This window comes from Salvelinus namaycush, chromosome 41, assembly GCF_016432855.1.
Source record: "Salvelinus namaycush isolate Seneca chromosome 41, SaNama_1.0, whole genome shotgun sequence".
Taxonomy (NCBI): domain Eukaryota; kingdom Metazoa; phylum Chordata; class Actinopteri; order Salmoniformes; family Salmonidae; genus Salvelinus; species Salvelinus namaycush.
In genome coordinates this window covers 10,581,121-10,603,944 of record NC_052347.1, presented here as the reverse complement: position 1 = coordinate 10,603,944, position 22,824 = coordinate 10,581,121, and the positions used below count along the sequence as shown (strand labels likewise).

Genomic DNA, 22,824 nt, shown 5'->3' with positions numbered 1-22,824 from the left:
ACTGTGTTGTAATTTGGTTTATCCTGATTGATCGGATGTGCTGGTCCTGAGGCTTCAGTGTGTTAGTAGAACAGGTTTGTAAACTCAGCCCCAGGACCAGCTGGATGAGGGGACTCTTTTCTTTGCTCAGCTCTTGGCATTGCAGGGCTTGGTAGTGATATGAGAGGGGGTCACTGTATTTTAGATGTTTCCAAAACTTAATTGCTCTTTTTTTAGTTTTTATTATTAGTGGATATTGGCCTAATTCTGCCCTGCATGCAGTGTTTGTAGTTTTCCTCTGAACATGCAGGATAATCTTACAGAACTTTGCATGCAGGGTTTCAATGGGGTGTTTGTCCCATTTGATGAAATCTTGTTTTGTAAGTGGACCCCACACCTCGCTGCCATAAAGTGCAATTGGTTCAATGACATATTCAATTAGTTTTAGCCAAATTTCAATAGGTATTCCAATTTGAATTAGCTTTTTAATGGCGTAGAATGCCCTGCGTGCTTTCTCTCTCAGTTCATTCACTGCCTCATTAAGGTGTCCAGTTGAGCTTATTTTTAAACCAAAGTAATTGTAGTGTGTGCAGTACTCTATATATTTTGTACCAATTGAGAACTTTGGTCTAATTCCCTGAGATCTGGATCTTCTCTGGAAAATTATTATTTTAGTCTTTTTGGGGTTTACTGCCAGGGCCCAGGTCTGGCAGTACTGCTCTAGCAGGTCCAGGCTCTGCTGTAGGCCATGTGCTGTGGGTGACAGCAGGCATAGGTCATCTGCGAAGAGTAGGCATTTAACCTCTGAATTGTGGAGACTAACACCAGGGGCTGAGGATTTTTCTAGGATAGTGGCCAATTCGTTGATGTAAATATTGAAGAGTGCAGGGCTCAGATTACAACCCTGACAAAGGCCCCGGCCCTGGTTAAAGAATTCAGTTATTTTCTTGCCAATTTTAATGCTGCACGTATTGCCAGTATACATTGATTTAATTATGTCATATGTTTTACCCCCTACACCACTTTCAATAACTTTGTAGAACAGTCCTGTATGCCAAATAGAATCAAATGCTTTTTGGAAGTCGATAAAGCAAGCGTATATTCTGGTATTATTTTGGTGGACATGTTTATCTATCAGGGTGTGTAGGGTGTAAATCTGATCAGATGTGCGATGTTTTGGAAAAATCCAATTTGGCTTTTACTCAAGACATTGTGCTTATTAAGCAAGTTTAGAACTCTTACATTTATAATACTACAGAAAACCTTCCCCAGGTTACTGTTCACACAAATGCCTCTGTAATTGTTAGGGTCAAATTTGTCTCCGTTTTTAAAGATTGGGGTTATGAGTCCTTGATTCCAGATGTCAGGGAAATAACCTACACTCAGGATCAAATTAAACAGTTTTAATATAGCCAATTGAAATTTTGCACTAGTGAGTTTGAGCATCTCATTTAGGATGCCATCAGGTCCGCATGCTTTTTTAAATTTGAGGGCCTGAAGTTTCTTATAGAGCTCCTGGTCAGTAATTGGGGAGTCCAGTGGATTTTGATTGTCCTTTATAGCTTTTTCTAATCCATTCAACTTCTCATGAATTTGGCGTTGTTCTGCGTTTGTGTCAATTTGAACGGTGTTGTAGAGTGTTTTAAAATGGGTTGTCCATATGTCACCGTTTTGTATTGCTAATTCCTCTTGTTTAGATTTTTTTAGTTTTTTCCAATTTTGCCAGAAGTTGTTTGTGTTTATGGACTCCTCAAGTAGTGTCAGCTGCTTGCTGTTGTACTGTGCTTTTTTTGGTTCTGAGTGTACGTTTATAGAGTTGTATCTTTCTCTTTCTGTCTCTCTCTCTCTGTCTCTCCCTGTCTCTCTCTCTGTCTCTCTCTGTCTCTATCTATCTGTCTCTCTCTATCTATATCTCTATCTGTCTCTCTCTCTCTTTCTCTCTGTCTCTCTCTTTCTGTCTCTCTCTGTCTCTATCTATCTGTCTCTCCCGCTCTCTCTTTCTGTCTCTCTCTATCTCTCTCCTTTTGTCTGTCAGTCTCTGTCTCTCTCTTTCTATCTCTGTGTGTGCACATTTATGCATGTGTGCATAATTAGAGTAGCCGTGTAATTTACATAATTAATGCTATCCGTCTCAGGCAAGCTCGCTGTTTTAGTGGTCTCTCTGTCTGTCTGTCTCTCTCTCTTGCTATCCCTGTCTCTCTCTCTCTTTGTCTCTCTCTTTGTCTCTCTGTCTATCTCCCTGTCTCTCTCTGTCTCTCTCTCAGTCTCTCTCTATGTCTCTCTCTTGCTCTCTTGCTCTCTCTCTCTCTCTCTCTGTCTCTCTCTCTGTCTATCTCTCTCTCCGTCTCAGGCAAACTAGAGTCTGTGTGATTGAATCATGTTTTAAGGAACACGCGTGTACACAGACCTGTGGCCCATATCATCCCACACATGTTTCATACATGTACATACGTTTCCCTGACTGAGTTAGATTATGGTTCTACTCTAGTTTTGATCTCAGAACCACTAGCAATATACCCTTGTTTTAGCAGCAGGGAGTCAGCCTGTAAGCTTTGTATTAAAAAGGCCAGTAGTGCAATAACCTTTGCAGTGGTCTGCTCATAAAACTTCAGTCATCAAGTCATAGTATTTCCATGGGAAACATTTTCAATTTGATCGTTATTTATTTATTTTACGTGAGGAGATTAAAGCATCCACATCAAGCCATTTTTCAAAGGGCTTTCTGAGTGCTAGAAGTCAAGAAGCTATGGCACAATGGAAAGTGGAGCCTTTTCATCTCATTACACAAGGTGCTCTAACTGTTTGTCTGTGTTAGAGGCAGTGTTTCTGTGTGTTGAATTTGAGTTTGTGTGTGTTAACTCCAAATTGTAGAGCTAATTAAGTCAGTCCTCTTCAAAGTACATCTAGCTGGACGGGAACAACATGCTTATGTTCTGTATACACCCATCAGTGCTTCTGTGTTTTCTCCACCTAAAACATTGGTGTTCTTGGAAAGCTAATTTGTGTGATTAGGATGATTTGCTTGCTGTCAGTGGGGATTATGGAGAATATTTGTCATTAGGAGAAAGAGAGAAGGGGAGGGAGACACAGAGATAAAGCGAGATAGTTCTGAAAAATAAATATTCCTATCCAAATCTGGTGCAAAATATTAAATAGTGTAATTTTACCAATTGCAATATATGGAATGGAGGTTTGGGGCCCTAGTCAAGAGACCCATCATCTCTCATTAACCTTCAGTTTGACATTGTTCTTGCCATGCCTTGGAGATTGGATCATAGAGAGCGTCCATTATGATGTCTGTCTCCCAGAAGATAATATCCTCCAAAATCTCTCCATCTTCAACTCATCTGCCTGTCTCTCTCTCTCTCTTCTAAAAACAGACTTTCCATTCATTCATTCTATTCATTCAGGTGGGGGGAGTGGTTGGCTCTGTATCTCAGGACTTCATGTCCTCAGTACACCTCAGAGTCCCGGTGGGTCAGGACGTTGGGGAGATGTTGGGCTGATGTCACCGACCAACAAAAGCCACTGTACAGAGCAGGCTCTGTGACTCCTCCCTAAGCCCCTCTAAAGACTGAAGGGTTTATTCATGTCTTCAGATGGTTTTCATATCAGCCATTAAGATGGAGACCATTTAGCTTTTTTTTCTCTCAATTTTTGTTACTTAGAATGTCTTGTTTGTTTTGTTATTATGTCTTTTCCCTTCCTTTTTCTCTTACGTAGTTAGTTGCTGCAATTATCTGCTCAGATAACACCAGAGAATTCGATAGAGTCCATTTTCCATTAGTAAGTTCCGCTGCCTCCCCTCACTTTAGTGGGAAAAGAGGAGCATTTGGTGCCACTGTCGTCACCACCGGAAAAAAGCACATTTGTCAAATCTCACTGGTCCTCTCCAATTTTTTTTTTTTTTTACTGCTACGTATTTCACACTATTCGTCATATGGAACCGGTTGAGCAATTTAAAGTTCCTCCACAAATATGCCACTGTGTTCATTAATCCAATATAATCTCACATAGTTTTTTATAGTCTTTTTTGAGGAGTTATGTAATAAAAAACAAGCTGCATTACAACACTCACTTTGTGCAGACAGGTTCCTTTTGCTGAAAACCTTGTGATCAACTCCGCTCACACTCTGTGCTCTGTGTTAAACGATGTGTGTGTGTGTGTGTGTGTGTGTGTGTGTGTGTGTGTGTGTGTGTGTGTGTGTGTGTGTGTGTGTGTGTGTGTGTGTGTGTGTGATAAACGAGGACCAGGCTTCCCATTCCGTTTCTCGTTGCCGTCATCTTGTTGTTTCCGCCTCGTACATTTTACACGGAGGAGGTTTACCTTGCTTTTCCGCTCAGTAACTCCAGAGCTTGACCCTCCAGGCCTTGTTTAATCTGTGGAGACCATGGAGGCGACAGACTGTGAAATAGTGGTATATTTCTCTGTCGGGGAGTCTTATCACCTCAATGAAATGTGTTAATCTCCTCCGCTACACTTGCGTGTTCTGTTCATGAAGCTTCAAAGGGGAGAATGACTCAATCGTTTCTTGTGGTAAAACCTCTTCTTGAAGCATTTATCCTCTTTCCACCCACACCATGTTTCCCATCCTTTCACAGAAAAGACCTGTGGTCTAGTGATGTGGCCGTGTCTGTATACGCGTGTGGTTCTGTGTGTGACATTGGCTTTATAGTGTGTGAATGTGTTTGTTCATGCATATTGTTCAGTAGGACACAGCTCTGTTGGTTGTTTCTCTCACCCTACCGGAACTCCCTGCGCTGTGTCTGGTGATAGTTACTTCATAAACCTAAAGAGCATATTGGCCATGCATCACCTCAAAGCATTAACACACAGCATTACAGGAAGTATCCCATTTACCTGTGTAACCCAGTCATTGTATTCACCGCCACACATGCTAAGGCTACTATGTAGTGAGTATCTGACTGCTGCTTGATATTTATGCTCACACTACGTTAGCTTTTAGCTAACAGCCCCATAGGAAGTCTCTCTCTATTTGTATCCGGTCACGACAGCTACTGTATGGACACCTGTTATACCCATCACTATCCTCTAGATGGTTTTGTACATTTTGTATTATGTCACTGAACATTTGTGTCTAAACCAAATAAACATGAGCTATGAGCTGACTACCCTTTAGGTAAACCACATGGTTATTAGTACTCAGTGCTCTGCATTCACACACACCTGCGTGCTCTGGATGGTTTTGGACATTATGTATCATGACCTGAGTGTTTGTGTACAAAACCATTAGCTAACAGGCTAGCACCGCAATACTCTTACACACACCACCACTCTCTCACGACATTCGAACTTTAGTTCTAACTGGCCGTAGAACTCAGAGAGAAACTTAACAGTGAACGGGTTGGGACACAGTCAAACCCTCCTCTTTGTGTGTGTGTTGGTGCGTGCGTTTGTTCGTGTTTGTTTGTGTGCATAGCCATGCTCCATTATGTCTGAACTCTATGACGATGGCCCACAGAGAATGTCTCTGACGGGAACACCATTGAACTGTGGGCCACTGTTTTTTGACATTGTGCCCCTGGGCAGGGTGTCCGGGCAACTGTTACCGATGACAACACGACCTAAAGTTACCGATAACAACGAAACCTTTAACTCCATTTAGATATTTATCATATATATATTTCATATTTAAAGGTATTCCACTCAGGAGATCTACCAATGTGAATAGAGGATGTACATCTACTGTGTCTTTGAAGCATAGAGACACACTTAGAAAGTATTCCATCCATCATAGTGGTGTAGGGCAGGCTAGGGAATAATCTCCACATTGTCCCTCACTCCTCACTCCTGTATCATCCTGGCTCCTTCAGGACAGAGTAGGTGAGCGGAGTTGAACTGTCGGCTATCCACTCATCGCTCATGGATCACCGCTTCGGCACTCCATGTCCTTTCCAACCGCTCCACTAAAAACCTCTATGCACTCACAGAAAAAAAAAATGCCTCTCCAAATTCGCTCCATTCATTAAAATCACAATTGAACCAACACCCATCTATTTTTGTGACTACCTGGACCTACCATTTGGTTTTGAAGTATTGAAACCAAACCATACACAAGCATTTCGCTACACCCGCAATAACATCTGCTAAACACGTGTATGTGAGCAATAAATTTTATATGATTTGAATGAAAAGTATTTTAATAAACATGAAAAGGTGAATGTAAGAAGCGCTCATCATTTCAAATAGGCTGCATGTCATATTAAACAGCATATTAACACTCTAAATAGGGCAGGCGCCAGGTCAGGCGCCAGACAGAGACTAAGAAGGAACAAAAAGGATTATTTAGGCTGTATTATTTCAATTATTTCAAGGCTATAACCTACAAAGAAATAAATTGTGAAGCATTTGTGAATGTGACACACTAGGCTGGTAGGCAGTCAGGGACATTAAGTGCTCAGCATTTAAACAACATTTCGTTGTATTAAATAATTATAGTCTATAAATTGCCTATATAGGCTGTGACTTACTTAAGCAATAAGGCACGAGGAGGTGTAGTATATGGCCAATATACCACGGCTAAGGTCTTATGCATGACGCAATGCAGAGTGCCTGGATACAGCCCTTAGCCGTGGTATATTGGCCATATACCACAAACCCCTGAGGTGCCTTATTGCTATTAAAAACTGGCTACCAATGTAATTAGAGCAGTAAAAATAAATGTTTTGTCATACCCGTGGTATACAGTCTGATATACTACGGCTGTCAGCCAATCAGCATTCAGAGTTCGAACCACCCAGATTATAGTTAGAATTAAATGAAAAATGCCTTATTGGGCTCAGTTTACAGTGCCTTTGAATTCGTTTTTAGAAACCCAAATTTCGACAGAGTTTGTGGCTTCAGGCTCATTCCATGGTGCCTGGAGAGCAGGCCAGCAGCAGATAATATGCTCTCCGAGCTTGCAGAGCCACTGGGGAAGCTAATCAACCTTTTGGCCACTCTTGCCAGGCTGGTCAGGGATGTTTTTAGGCAAAATAACCCAATCAAAACAGAAAGCTCCTTGAAAGTTGGAATATGCCAGGCTTATTGGGCCCAAATCAATTATGGCCTATTGTATAAATAATAGAACAAAAATGAAGGAATCTTTTAAGAGATCAGATTTTTTGTTTATAAATACTTTGCTACAATGACACTTAATTAGCTATCCACCTCATTCCTTTCTTTTGGCATATGCACGTAGTAAGTAGCCTACACCATCATGCTTTCGGGATATTTGTCTTTTCAGATTCCACAATGATTCTTTAGTTGTGGACACTACATCACCACACTCCCTCTCTTGCTCTTGGTCCTCATCTTTGTAAGTCACCTTGATTTTGCACCTGTGTGTTTTTTAAATTAAAATATTTAGGGAACTCCATGACAGTAGCTAAAGCAAGGGGTTATAGCAGCACCCAAGTAACTACAAATGCATGCTGAGCCGGGCATGCCCTGAGCTCGTGAAGTGAGCAATACTGGAGCGAAATTGGAGCGGGCGCGAAGGCCGAAGCTCCAGCCTTTGGGAATCTCGCTCCTCACTCCTCATTTGGCACGCTCCACTCCCCACTCTGCTCCAACTCTGCTCTGCTCACATACTCTGCTTCAGGGGTCCTTCTGCCTGCGTCAGTCCTCTCCTCTCCCAAATGGTGGAGTGATTGACGTCGGTGACATATTTAACCGTTCCTCTTTTCCCCTCCTTCTTTCTCCTCACAGGGAATTAAGCCGGACAGCTTCTTCAAAGTAAAAGTCCCTGAGTTGAAAGAGATCATAGAGGGATGCATCCGCATAAATACAGACCAGAGGTAGAGTAATCAGATAGGAATTCTCTTTACTCACCTTACCTCAGGCATCTGCTTTCAGTCTGGCACTTCGGTGGTGTGGTATCAAACGTTGGATAGATTCTAGGTTGACGTGTGTGTGTCTATTCTTAATGTGTGCAAACATTAGACAGACAGTTTTGTTCCTCCTAGACAAAGGATATTATACCTGTCAAGCTAGTTTGTCTAGAATCTTTGTCGCTCTCTCTCCAACATTAATCTAAGAGCACTGACATTGGAACAAAATAAATTGTATCAGTCTCAGCCAACAACTGTGTAAATGCCCTCAAGAAAACAGTTTTATGATTAGCTTTTCTATTTTCTCATTCTCTTTCAAAGCATTGATCGAATTATGTTATGAGCTAAAAATAACAGTGAGAAACGACTTCAGACATACATAATTCAAATGTTGCCACATTACTATGGCGAGGGAACTGGGTGACACACACATCGACCATCGTTAATGGTGTCAGGTTTCAGGCCCCCTGGGGTTCTAATGAGATGATACCTGACCTGCTGTTAAATAGGGGCACATTACATTACACACCTATCCATCTCTCTCCTTTGGCTGTGTGTCAATAGTCTAAAGTGGCACAAAGTCTGACTCACCACATCCACCCACCTATAGTAAAATACTGTTTTTGTCCCCCATGTTTAGTTAATGACTATAAAAAGAACAGACTGAGAAAATACAGTAAAATTCAATTCAATGGATTATAGAACTAAGAAAACAGTGGCCTCTCCAGGTACACCATCCAAGACCTGCTGGAGCACACCTTCTTCAAGGAGAACAATGGCGTCCATGTTGAGCTGGCGGAGGAGGACGACACGGTGAAGTCTGGCCTGAAGCTGTGGCTGCGTATGGACGACACCAAGAAGCTGCATGGGAAGTACAAGGACAACAACGCCATTGAGTTCCTGTTTGAACTCTACAAGGACGTACCCGAGGAGGTGGCTCAGGAGATGGTGGGTTGTTGATGGATTTCCGGACCCCTTTCACATTTTGTGGATCTCAAGTGTCAAGTTCACTGATTGCTCTCCCTCTCCCCCTCTCTCTCTCCCTAATCTTCTCCCTCACCACCCCTTTCCTTCCCTCTCCCTCATCCTCTCCCCCCTCCCCCTAGGTGGTGCTGGGCTTTGTCTGTGAGGCAGACTACAAGCTGGTGGCCAAAGCCATCCGGGACCGCGCCACCGCCATCAAGCGGCAGCGGGAGAAGCAGCGCCGGATGGCCGAGGAGGCCTTGCGCCAACAACAGGAAACTGTCATTGAGGAAGAACCAGAGTTGGCCCCCGAGCCAGAACCGCCCACCCCCAAACCTCAAATAGCCCTTCCCATTAAACCGCCCAACCCCGCCCCTGTCTCGGCACCCCCTGCCCAGACTCCGCCCACTCCGACGGTGTCGGGGCCGGTGATGTCCATGGCTAACGGCTCGGGGGATTCGGGGATAAACGCCAGCTTCACAGCAGAAACGGAGGAGCAGGAGGCAGACCAGCGGCTGCACTACAACATCAGACACGCCAGCTACTCCTCTGCCACGTGTGAGGATACACTCACTATACCAGTGGTTCTCAAACTTCTCCTTCGGGACCCTCGGACGTGAACTAGCTCAACTGATTCATCTATTCAAGGGCTTGGTGATCCTTTAACAAGTTGAATCAGGTGTGCTAGCTCTGGAGCGGCTGGGGGTATCCGAGGAGAGGTTTGAGAACCACTGCACTATACTGTAATCACATGGTCATATATAGCAGACGCATTTATCCCAACCTTATGTCGCTTCGTAGCTGAGCTCCTGAAGCTACACATTTGCCCACAGACAGCATGTACAGTCGAGCCTTCTCATGTCTAGACAACATGCAAAGTGCATTGGTCTGGCCTATAAGCATGACGCAGATAGATAAGCATGGTTCACAAGTTTACCATAGACAAGATATAGAATACAGATACCCTATTCACACAACCTTCAAGATTAGTACCTGGGGCACATACTCGCTGATATATGTAGAAGGTTTACCCAAAACATGCTTCAAACATTCATTGCTGACATGCTCATGCCCTGGATTCGGTATTACAGTATCACAGCTGCACTGTGTGTGTATGGGCCCACGTGTTTCCTTTTATTAAGTAGGCTAATCTTTTGCAGTTATGCCTCTGTCCATTTGTTGTGGTTACCCTCGAGCCCTGCTAATCCATGTAGCCGTCCCTCACGGTGCCTGTTAGTGGAGCCCAAAAAGGACCCCTCCCTCAGGACATGTTTGGATTTTTTTTCATTAACAAATAACAAGAAACATTGAGTATACATTATTTCCAACAAGACTTAACTTTTACAGTATATGTTGAACACAGTCAGGGTTACATGACATAAAGAATGTTAATGTTAACGCCTGTCTGTCTCTTCCCTTCCACTTCCCTTCCTTTAACCATGATGTCTCCATGGCAGCCGACTGCGAGATGGACGGCTACCTGAGCTCCTCTGGCTTCCAGGATCCCGGGGATCCCCATCTCCAGCCTCCTGTTAACTCCGCCCCTTCCTCCATCACTCCTGTTTTGTTGCCCCTGGAGATCCCTCGCATCGAGGCCCTGGCCATCGAGGCTCCTCCCCCTGACGCTCCACCAATCCCGGCTCTCCGCTTCCCCTCGGTAGGTATCCTGTATGAAGGTCTTGAGGTTTATATTTCTATGGATGTAGAGCTCAACAGTCCAAATATTAATTATCATGACTTCTTATAACTGTTATAATTAAGCAATAAGGCCCGGGGGGTGTGTTATATGGCCAATATACCACGGCTAAGGGCTGTTCTTACGCACAATGCAACGCTGAGTGCCTGGACACAGCCCTTAGCCGTGGTATATTGGCCATATATCACAAACCACAGAGGTGCCTTATTGCTATTATAAACTGGTTACCAACGTAATTAGATGTTTTGTCAAAAAATTTGATGTTTTGTCATACCCGTGGTATACGGTCTGATATACCACAGCTGTCAGCCAATCAGCATTCAGGGCTCGAACCAGCCAGTTTATAAAAGGTGTTATAACCAGTTAGGACTCTTACACAACACCTTACCAGGAAAGTTTCTGGGCCCTACTAGTTATATAGCGGGGATATGTGTTTATGATTAGAGTGATGAGTGGATAAGCCATTAATACCCAGAATAGCCATGAGTGTGTAATTTTAGCACCCTACCTCAACAGACTATTCTGACCCTCTGTCCCTCCCCCAGAGTATCGCTGTATCCAACACTACCATGCCCCAGTCAGGAAATGCCAGTGGTTTCTCTTCTCCTATCGACAGGTAACCCAAACACATGTAGAACCCCTCTTCCATGATGGGGGTGTTGTTCAGGGTATAAAGAAAGCCAAAGGCCTGCACCACACACCTTATGGCCAGTATCTAAGTATAATGTGATGTGTATATGGCAGTGTTGCAATCAAGACAACAAAGGCCCAACAAAGGAACAAACATTTCAAATGTACTATAGAAGTATACAACCACTATACGAGCACTTTGCTGCTTTTAACTAGTTAAATAAAGGTTCAATTAAATAAATAAAAGTAGAATGGACAACTTCTCTGTCTAATGGGTATCCGTGCAGTTAACACACAATTCCGGTAGTATTTATTAAAACAGGACAGGTGTGTGTGAACTTGAAGGGGATCTTTTTTAGAGCCTGTGTGTGGTTCTCTATCCCCATGGGAAATAGCGAGCGAGTCTGACGTGGCGAACAACACTTTGATGAATGATGCCACGTGAATGTCTGTTTAAAGCGCTCCGTTAGAGTGTGCTTCCTTTTCTCCTGTGACTCTCCTAACACACACACACACACACACACACACTCTCTCTCTCCCCCATCCTCCCCCTGCCCTCATCCTCCAATTACCCCATTTCCTGTGTGCAATTAGAGCGAGAGTGGAGCAAGAGGCATCAGAGCACTTCCTTCCCTTCAGGTGCCTTTCTGACTGTAACCCATAATGGTCTCGGGGGAGAAGGTCAATGGTCTTAAAAGGCTTTTCCTTCTGGGAGCTGGGTGGGATGGACATAACCTTTTAATAGGAGTTAGAAGACTCTCAGTGGTTTGTTTGGTCATACACTACAGCCTCATTAATAACCAGTTCATTATTAGTTGTGTAGTATAAATAAGACTAAAAGTAGACATTAGTAGTAGTTGTTGTTGTACTTTCAGTAGTAGTAGTTGTATTGGTACTGCAAGTGCTAGTAGTCAACATTTTTGTAGTGGTGGTAGTAGTGTAGGTGTTCTTATAGCAATAGTTAGTATTATCAATAACAAAATGACAGTGTTACATCTCCTGGGCAGTTGTCATAACCCACTTCCTGATTATCCCCACAGCTATGCCTCTGATGTGACATCAGGCTTGAGTGATGGCAATGAGGGTCTATCAGAAAAGAGTGCCAACAAACGTACCGGTACCAAGCTCTTCAGGAGGAGAGCCCGCTCACGCTTACGAATCACTGGGGTATGGAATGTCTGTCTGTCTGTTTCTCTATCTCTCTGTCTGTCTGTCAGTTAGCAGTTGTAATGACATACAATGTCATCACATACACATACATGTAATCACATACAAAGAGGATTGCAATCCAAGTCATCATTGGTCTTGTCAAGTGGCTACGTGTTCTGAGTGGATAAACACTAATTTTTCTCCTGTCCTTCCAGTTGTCTGACAAAGTGGACCGTGTGGTGGAGTGTCAGCTCCAGACTCACAACAGTAAGATGGTGACCTTTAAGTTTGACCTGGATGGAGACAACCCGGAGGACATTGCTGCTGTCATGGTGAGTGCACTGTGTGTGTGTGTGTGTGTGTGTGTGTGTGTGTGTGTGTGTGTGTGTGTGTGTGTGTGTGTGTGTGTGTGTGTGTGTGTGTGTGTGTGTGTGTGTGTGTGTGTGTGTGTGCGTGCATGCACGTATCTTCAACTCAACTAATTCTTATCCACTGAGCTACTGTAAGCTCATCCAGTGTTACAAAACATCGGGCTTTTTTCAAGCAGAACTGTAACTTCCCAGAGAACACAGAAGAACACTGTGCTTGCTCCTTGAGAATATAACATCTAATTATCCAATCAATGACATAGTGTTTACTGTGTAAGAAAGTGAAACTGACCATGGATTCCAGCAAGATCTCTCACAGTTTTGGAAAGAATGTTGTTTGGCCTTGGCCCTGGGAACGCATGGTTAACGGTTTTGATTGAATATGACCCAGTCATGGGGGAACATTTCTCTAATCCTTAAAACTTCATAGCAGTTGCTCACATCATGGAGTTGATGGGATTAAAACAAGCTGAAAATGACCGCAGAGAACAATTTTGAATTGGTGCACTGGAAAAAGTGAAATCTAAACAAGCCGAAATGTCTTATATTGAGTGATAATTCATACCAAGTGAAATTATCTAACGTCATTGGCAGATTGCTTATTTTAACCTATGAAAGGCTTAATACAAGTAATTTATCTTATTTCAAGATATTTTCCAAGATATTTGACCTTAATATGAAATAGTATAACATATCTTGAAACATTTATTGAAATAAGATAAATCACTTGTATTATACCTTTTTTAGGTTCCATAAGCAAATTTATCTACCAATGACATTAGATAATTTAGCTTGGTACAAAAAAATGATATATCTTTTTTTATCATTTAATATATATGGTTATTTAGGCTTGCTTAGATACTGTTTTCTCTCTTGTCATCTGAATATGGTGTCCTGTATTTTATGTTGTTGTGTCCATCTCATCTCAACATACAGGTAACTGCCAAAATAATGGAAACACTTCAAATGAGGGATACAAAATATACTAAAAGTAGGTGCTTCCACACAGGTGTGGGTCCTGAGTTAATTAAGCAATTAACATCCCATCTTGCTTAGGGTCATGTACAAAATCCTGGGCAGGCCATTATTTTGGCTACCATGACTATGCCCCATAGGATGACAATGCCCCCATCCACAGGGCACGAGTGGTCACCAAATAGTTTGATGAGCATGAAAACACTATAAACCATATGCCATGACTGTCTCAGTCACCAGATCTCAACCCAATTGAACACTTATGGGAGATTCTGGAGCGGTGCCCGAGAGTGTTTTCCACTACCATCAACAAAACACCAAATGATTAAATTTCTTATGGAAGAATGGTCTCGCATCCCTCCAATAGAGTTCCAAACACTTGTTGAATCTATGCCAAGGTGCATTGAAGCTGTTCTGGCTCATGGTGGCCCAACGTCCTATTAAGACTAGTAGAAAGAGGAGGAAGGGAAGCGCTACTAAGGTACACTATAGTACATTTTGGTAGATAGAAGGTGCTCTTTGGTAAAAGGGGTAAATTGGTCATCAAAAAGAAAGGAGGACCAAGGCACTCTTCATATAAGACTATTGGACCAGGTCTCTCATGGAAAAGAGATGTTATCTCAATGAGAAAAACCTGTATAAATAAAGGTAAAATAAAATAAAAAGACACTTTATGTTGATGTTCCACTTTATTTTGGCAGTTACCTGTACAATGCACTTGGCATTGTACTTGCAAAACTAGTTTCAAAACTAGTGTGTATGAAAGCTATCGACTCACTGCTCCAATAGCCATCTGCCTAAGTGGTAGCCCTGACACATGGCTATAGACTCCTATAGCGGCTACGAGACTACAGCCATGTTTCAGGGCTAGCTAAGTGGGTGTCTGTTATGAAATCCTTACAATAACAAGCAAAGATGATTGTTTACGCACATTCAAAATCTTCCTCTCTTTCTTCCCTGACTTTGTCCATCTGTGTCCGTGTTTGTCTCAATCGTCAATCTGTCAAATCTAACTGTTCCTTCACTCATATCTGTTTTATTGATTGAATGATTAATTTACTGATTGATTGACTGACTGATTGATTTAACTCCCTCAGGTCCACAATGAGTTCATCCTTCCCTCTGAGCAGGAGGGCTTCATCTACCGCATGCGTGACATCATCAAGCGTGCAGAGGCCCTGATGAGAAGGGGTGAGCCCCTGAGTCTGGGGGACGCTGCCCAGCAGCTCTACCCCTACCTCAGCGAAGTGGGCACCCTGTCCGCCTCGCAGGTCAGTGCCATAGACATATACATCATTGGTCAGTGCCACGATGCCAGGTTAACCACTGCTGCTGCCCATTGTTGGCATGGTCCACATGTGCATACAGCTGTACACAGACCAAACACAACACAATACAGTGTGTTAAAAACCTGTACTATTACCACCAGTAGAACCTGCATATCAATCATTTGTGAAGCATCTATGTAGGGTTTATGATAGCCTTAAAAGTCTTATTTTTTATGTGGGACCAACAATAGTTACAAAACCAACCATCTATACTGAACAAAACTATAAACGTAACATACAACGATTTCTACGATTTTACTGAATTTGGGTTCATATAAGGAAATCAGTCAATAGAAATAAATAAATTAGGACCTAATCTATTGATTTCACATGACTGGGCAGGGGTGCAGCCATGGGTGGGCCTAGGAGGGCATAGGGCCACCCACTTGGGAGCCAGTCCCAGCCAATCAGAATGACTTTTTCCCAACAAAAGGGCTTTGTTACAGACATAAATACTGCTCAGCACCTCCCTCCCCCTCCTCAGACGATCCCGCAGGTGAAGGAGCCATATGTGGCGGTCCTGGGCTGGCGTGGTTACTTGTGAGATTGTGCCGGTTGGATGTACAGCCAAATTCTCTAAAACAACGTTGGAGGCGGCTTATGGTAGAGAAATGAACATTACATTCTCTGGCAACAGCTCTGTTGGACATTCCTGCAGTCAGCATGCCAACTGCACGCTCCCTCAAAACTTGAGACATCTGTGGCATTGTGTTGTGTGACCAAACTGTCAGGTTTTGGCCAAGACTGTTCGGGTTTTGGTCACTAGATGTCCCCATTGCACCTTTTTTGTACCTTTTGTTTTTCTTGCTCTAATTATTGTTTGCACCTGTAGGTCATTCCCTTGTTAGTATTTAAACCCTGTGTGTTCCTCAGTTCCTTGCTCAGTGTGTGTAAGTTAGCACCCAGCCCCAGCCCAAGCCTTGTTTTATATAGATATTTCTCTTGTTGGATTTTCCAGAGGTTCTCTGGTTTAGCTCTTGTGTATTATTTGAGTAGTCTTTTGAGGTTTGTTTTTCCCTGCTGTTTTTTACCACTTTGTGGAGTTTCTTTTGTATTTTGGAGGATTTCCACTTTGTGCCTCTTGGCTTTATTTTTGGACATTGTGGATTTAGTTTCTTTGCCTGAAGATTTTGTTCTTTAATTAAACCACCATCTCTAGTACTGCTGTATCTGCCTCATCTTCTGGGTTCTGACGATTATTAGTGACTGTTTCTCGCACCGGGTCCTGACACAAACTGAAAATTATAGAGTGGCCTTTTAATGTCCCCAGCACAAGGTGTGTGTAATGATCATGCTGTTTAATCAGCTTCTTGATAGGCCACACCTGTCAGGTGGATGGATTATATTGGCAAAGGAGAAATGCTCACTAACAGGGAAATGAACAAATTTGTGCACAACACTTTAGAAAAATAAGCTTTTTGTGCATTTGGAACAATTCTGGGATTTTTTATTTCAGCTCATGGAAATGGGAATAACACTTTACATGTTGCATTTATATTTTTGTTCAGTATATATAGAGTTGAAGTCGGAAGTTTACAGACACTTAGGTTGGTGACAATAAAACTCGTTATTCAACCACTCCACAAATTTCTTGTAGCAAACTATAGTTTTGGCAAGTCGGTTAGGACATCTACTTTGTGCATGACACAAGTCATTTTTCCAACAATTGTTTACACACAGATTATTTCACTTATAATTCACTGTATCACAATTCCAGTGGGTCAGAAGTTTACATACTAAACTTTTACATACACAAAGTTGACTGTGCCTTTAAACAGCTTGGAAAATTCCAGAAAATGATGTCATGGCTTTAGAAGCTTCTGATAGGCTATTTGACATCATTTGAGTCAATAGGAGGTGTACCTGTGGATGTATTTCAAGACCTACCTTCAAACTCAGTGCCTCTTTGCTTGACATCATGGGAAAATCAAAAGAAATCAGCCAAGACCTCAGAAAAAGAATTGTAGACCTCCACAAGTCTGGTTCATCCTTGGGAGCAATTTCCAAACGCCTGAAGGTACCACGATCATCTGTACAAACAATAGTACGCAAGTATAAACACCATGGGACCACGCAGCCATCATACCGCTCAGGAAGGAGACGTGTTCTGTCTCCTAGAGGTGAACCTACTTTGGTGCGAAAGGTGCAAATCAATCCCAGAACAACAGCAAAGGACCTTGTGAAGATGCTGGAGGAAACAGGTACAAAAGTATCTATATCCACAGTAAAACGTGTCCTATATCGACATAACCTGAAGGCTGCTCAGCAAGGAAGAAGCCACTGCTCCAAAACCGCCATAAAAAAGCCAGACTACGGTTTGCAACTGCACATGGGGACAAAGATCGTACTTTTTGGAGAAATGTCCTCTGGTCTGATGAAACAAAAATAGAACTGTTTGGCCATAATGACAATCGTTATGTTAGGAGGAAAAAGGGGGAGGCTTGCAATCCGAAGAACACCATCCCAACCATGAAGCACGGGGGTGGCAGCATCATGTTGTGGGGATGCTTTGCTGCAGGAGGGACTGGTGCACTTCACAAAATAGATGGCAACATGAGGAAGGAAAATTATGTGGATATATTGAAGCAACATCTCAAGACATCAGTCAGGAAGTTAAAGCTTGGTCGCAAATGGGTCTTCCAAATGGATAATGACCCCAAGCATACTTCCAAAGTTGTGGCAAAATGGCTTAAGGACAACAAAGTCAAGGTATTGGAGTGGCCATCACAAAGCCCTGACCTCAATCCTATAGAAAATTTGTATGCGAGCCAGGAGGCCTACAAACCTGACTCAGTTACACCAGCTCAGTCAGGAGGAATCGGCCAAAATTCACCCAACATATTGTGGGAAGCTTGTGGAAGGCTACCCGAAATGTTTGACCCAAGTTAAACAATTTAAAGGCAATGCTACCAAATACGAGTTGAGTGTATGTAAACTTCTGACCCACTGGGAATGTGATGAAGGAAATAAAAGCTGAAATAAATCATTCTCTCTCTCTAAAGTGGTGATCCTAACTGACCTAAGACAGGGAATTTTTACAAGGATTAAATGTCAGGAATTGTGAAAAACTGAGTTTAAATCTATTTGGCTAAGGTGTATGTAAACTTCAAACTTCAACTGTAAGTGGTGCACACCTCCAGTCCTTGAGGGCCACAGTCCTGATTTTCGTCTTGAATTCAACAATGGGACTGATTTCTACCTGGGAAAGGAGGTATTTGCACTCTCCAGCTAATCAGTAACATCAATCAACTGCCTGGTGAAAAATCTCATCAGCACGACTGTAGAACTCAAGGACCAGAGATATGCACCCCTGAAACAGATGGTTGGCTTTGTCAGTTGTTGTTTTGTAAGTTGTGCACTTGTTGGTCCCACTTACAATGAACAACAACTTCAAGGCCCTGGGTTATTTGCCCCTGATCTTTATAACAACTTAACAACAAAAACAAGTGCATGGCAATCCTCTGCAGCAAGACAGCATATGACATGGAGTGATTTTAACGGTTGATTGGTTGACTTGCTTTGTGATTGTATTTCAGCCAAACTTACACGCGCATGGACTGGAAAGGACACATTCCTCTTCATCTTTGCCCGGTAAGGAAGATTCCCTGTGTGCGTGTGCAATATATGTATAGATGTATGTTTCTATAGTGCCTATAGAAAGTCTGCACCCCCTTGAACTTCTTTCACATTTTGTTGTGTTACAAAGTGGGATTGAAATAGATATAATTTTATTTTTTTGTCATTGATATACACAAAATAGTCCATAATGTCAAAGTGAAAAGAAAATTCTGCAAATTTTTACAAATTAGTAAAAGGTTAATAACTAAAATATATTTGTTGCATAAGTATTTACCCCCTTAGTTTAGACTAGCCATTCCTCTGTCCCCCGTACGTACAACATCTGTAAGGTCCCTCAGTCAACTATTGAATTTCAACCACAGATTCAACTACAAAGACCAGGGAGCTTTTCGAACACCTCATAAAGAAGGGCAGTGATTGGTGGATGGGTAACAATAACAAATCAGACGTTGATGATTTTACAGCTACACCTACAGTTCAATGGCTGCGTTGGGAGAAGACTGAAGATGGATCAACAACATTGTAGTACAATAATGACCTAAATGACAGAGTGAAAAGAAGAATACAAATATACAGAATACAAATATTCCAAAACATGTAGATGTATGCAACGAGGCACTAAAGTAATACTGCAAAAAAGAACACAGCAAAGGACTATAATTTTTGGCCTAAATGCAAAGCCTTATGTTTGGGGCATATCCAACACAACACATCACTGAGTAACTGCCTCCTTATTTTCAAGTATGGTGGTGGCTGCATCATGGTATGGGTATGCTTGACATCAGCAAAGATGGATGAAAGAAATGGAGTGGCCAAGTTACAGTTTTGACTTAAATCTGCTTGAAAATTGATACAAAGACTTGAACATTGCTGTCTAGCCATGATCCCCAACACCCTTGACAGAGCTTGAAGAATTTTTAAAATAATAATTGGCAAATATTTCACAATCCATGTGTGTGTAACCGATGTGAAATGGCTAGCTAGTTAGTGGGGTGTGCGCTAATAGCGTTTCAATCGGTGACGTCACCCGCTCTGAGACCTTGAAGTAGTTGTTCCCCTTGCTCTGCAAGGTGGAGCGATGGGTAACGATGCTTCGTGGGTGTCAGTTGTTGATGTGTGCAGAGAGTCCCTGGTTCGAGCCCAGGTAGGGGCGAGGAGAGGGACGGAAGCTATACTGTTACATGTGCAAAGCTCTTATGAGACTTACCCATGAAGACTCACAGTTGTAATCAGCGCCAAAGGTGTTTCTAACATGTAGCAACTCTCAGGGGAGTGTATACTAATCAAGGAATATGAGTGTTTTATATTTCATGAATCTTTGACAAATGTTAGAATTTTTTTCCCACTTTGACAATACAGAGTATTTTGTGTAGATCGTTGACAAAAAATGACAATAAAATCCATTTTAATCCCACTTTGTAACACAATAGAATGTGAAGAAATCCAAGGGGGATGTAGACTTTCTATAGGCACTGTATGTCTGTAACTATAATGTTGTACTTTAGGGAACATAATGGAAATAATTATCTGACTTTATTGCGCTATCCCTGTCACGTTTGTAAATGTATGTACTCTGTGTATATGTACTTTTTAAACCGGCTAATAAAACCAATCAATCAATCAACTGAGATGAATTGGTAACCGAAGCAGCACAGTGACGGCCATCACATATAGATGTGTCATCAGTCCCCACAAACACATCGATACGGTATGATCAATGTCACTTTGGTGTATCTGCGCATGTTTAAGGGTTTATTTGTGTCTCTGGGCCAGACTTTGCTGAGGGCAGCGTTGCTCAGCTCCGATGCTCGTCTCCTGTGGCGCCTGTTGGAGACTTCTACATCGACCCAAAGGCAGTCCCTTCTGTTCGTCCCCTCCGCTCTCAGTCCTTCCAGACCACGTCAAGTACGTACCACACTCCAACCCCAGACTGTCTGCCTGCTCACCATCAACCACAGAAACAAAAACCTTTAATTTATAGCTGGAATCCTTAATAGGTGAAACTGCCATGTCAGTTTGGGATGCTACAATAACAAAAAAGTTACTGCAAGCAACAAACACTGTTTTTTCCTCCTCGGACATCAGACTTTGAATGCTTATTACAGTAGTAGTCTGAGTAGCGGTATTGATATACTTTGATATTGCCAAAGTATATTTTTGTTTACCAATCGGGCATTGAGATAGGCAGAAGAAGGTTTCCATTAGAACCAATAGGCCTTCTGGCAATTGGAGACAAAACATGTGATACTCTATATGGGCATAAGGTTATTCGAAGAACTGGTATCCCCACTCAGACACACCCACTCACCTCTAGTGTTCAGGTTTGCTGTAGAGCGGAATGCTATCAGCTAGCACTGTGCGTCACTTCCTCCTCTCAGGCACCTCAGAGTCTGAGTTTGCCCCAGAGCAGGGTCCCCTGGGTATTTACCTCAACCACCCAGAGGGGGGACGGTTCAGGCCTAAATTCCCTCTCTTATTCTGCAATGTGAAAGAGGAGTTAAGTGAGTTACATAATCCATTCATCATTGACACGTTTTAGCTTTTGTTTATTTTTGTGGTCTGTAATTACTTTTGACACTCTGGGCGAGTCAAATTTCCTTTTGACTGACATGCCTTGATTTCATGGGAACCTGTGTTTAACTGAGCTGAAGTTGTGCTGCAGAATGATGTCTCTGTCCACTGGTAAGATTGAAAAAGGAAGGAAGTATCTACATTTGTGAGAGGAAAAGCATATGTAACCAATACTGTGTCACTGTATCTGTATCTGAGTGAAAGTAGGTCTTTCCTCAGGTGGTCCAGTTTGATTTATGTTGTAAATAACTGATTGGTTACTTTATATGTGGTGCTAGGCAGAAGGGAATGCTGTCTACGTAACATAAACTCTTTAGAACAGGTCTTTATTCTGTTTGTGGATGGAACCCATTCAACCAGTCATAAGTCAGATTGTTCCCCTGCTTATGAGTCTAACCCCAATATTCCTTATGTGTCTTCCAGGTTCTTCCCAGACCTTCCACCCGCCTGCTTCCCATTACCCCCAGTATTCGCACCCCAAGGCCGTGCCCCCCGTGATGCCCCTCAATCAGCTGCTTCCCCTGCCCCAGCAGTACCCCAAGCCCCCCTATGTCCCCAACACCCACTTCCCTTTCCCTTACCCTGTCACCCAGACCTCCTCAAAGCCCACCAGCGCCCCCCTCACCCCCGAGACCCTCCACCGGGTCCTAAGCAACTCCAACCTCTCCTCCTCTTCCCCATCCCCTTCCTCCTCCCCGGCCAAGCCGGCCACCCCAGGGCAGCAGCAGGGGGGTGAAACATTACCTCTGAAGGGTGAGGTAGTGGGCAGTACCCCCCAGCCCACCCCTTCAGCCCAACAGCAGCATAACCCAGGCATGTGGCCCCCCAACAGCCACAACCAGCCCCTCTTTTCCCTGGCCAACGTGTTGTCCCTGGCCATGAGCGTCGCCCAGTCCTTCATGCCCCCCACCTCCATGCCCAGCGGTCTGAACCCAGCCCAGTCTGGCTCCTACCACCCCTCCATGTTTGGCCCTCCCCAGCTGATGCCAGGGGAGGGCCCCTACCAACCCCAGGGCCAGATAACAGCAGGCCAGTATCTGGACATGTGCCAGCAGTATGCAGACACCCAGGCTCTGCACCAACAGGGCCTGTTGAAAGCCAACATAGCCCCAGGGTTACCCCAGCCTGGCGGGCTAGTGGATGGGACTGCTTTCAGGCAAGCTGGCTCCAGCCTCTCTCCTCCAGGATCCAGGGCGAGTCCACAGATGTATTGCCAGCTGGGGCCCAGGGTGGGGTTCCAGGAGCAGACAGACAGCTCAGCCTCCACCTCTATCACTAGCTCCCCCTCCTCCTCCGCTCCAGCCAGCCCACAGAGCACCGTAAGTCACTTAATAAATATGTGCTCATATACATGAAGATGAAGCGTATACAGTAGGATATGAATTTGCTTCAACCTGTGTTGCCTTACCTTTAAAACCTCAAACCTGTTCCTCTACAGTGTTGTATAGATTAGACACGCCTGTAACATGTTCTGGCATAGTGTATTATTACAGTACTGAGCTGGTAAAGCTGAAAAAATGTTGTTGTTATTTTACCCTTCAGGTGTCTTCACCCAAGCTAAGAACCTCTTCACCCCTGGTGGTGTCAGAGTCGGGAGCAAATGCTGCCAAAAACAGACTGTCACCTATCTCTGAGGGTAAGCTCTCTCTCCATGCCATACACCTTTTTATTGTGTATGCATTTGGCATGATGAGCTAATAATAGTCAATCACGTCAATTCATTTTTAAAGCACTGTCTGTTTCTAAGGTAGCC

The 22,824-nt window shown here is 43.2% G+C and overlaps 1 protein-coding gene across 1 annotated transcript in view; it reads left to right on the top strand.

Annotated features, from left to right (window-relative positions):
• LOC120034331 (serine/threonine-protein kinase WNK4-like) overlaps nt 1–22,824 on the top strand; it is a 75,296-nt gene that overhangs the window by 48,471 nt on the left and 4,001 nt on the right. Inside the window, exons 6-17 of the mRNA XM_038980849.1 lie at nt 7,691–7,779; nt 8,541–8,760; nt 8,919–9,333; nt 10,233–10,432; nt 11,017–11,087; nt 12,142–12,268; nt 12,466–12,582; nt 14,691–14,864; nt 18,458–18,512; nt 20,274–20,405; nt 21,495–22,390; nt 22,614–22,707. Of these exons, the coding sequence (XP_038836777.1) occupies nt 7,691–7,779; nt 8,541–8,760; nt 8,919–9,333; nt 10,233–10,432; nt 11,017–11,087; nt 12,142–12,268; nt 12,466–12,582; nt 14,691–14,864; nt 18,458–18,512; nt 20,274–20,405; nt 21,495–22,390; nt 22,614–22,707 (2,590 nt within the window). The remainder of the gene's footprint in view (nt 1–7,690; nt 7,780–8,540; nt 8,761–8,918; nt 9,334–10,232; nt 10,433–11,016; nt 11,088–12,141; nt 12,269–12,465; nt 12,583–14,690; nt 14,865–18,457; nt 18,513–20,273; nt 20,406–21,494; nt 22,391–22,613; nt 22,708–22,824) is intronic.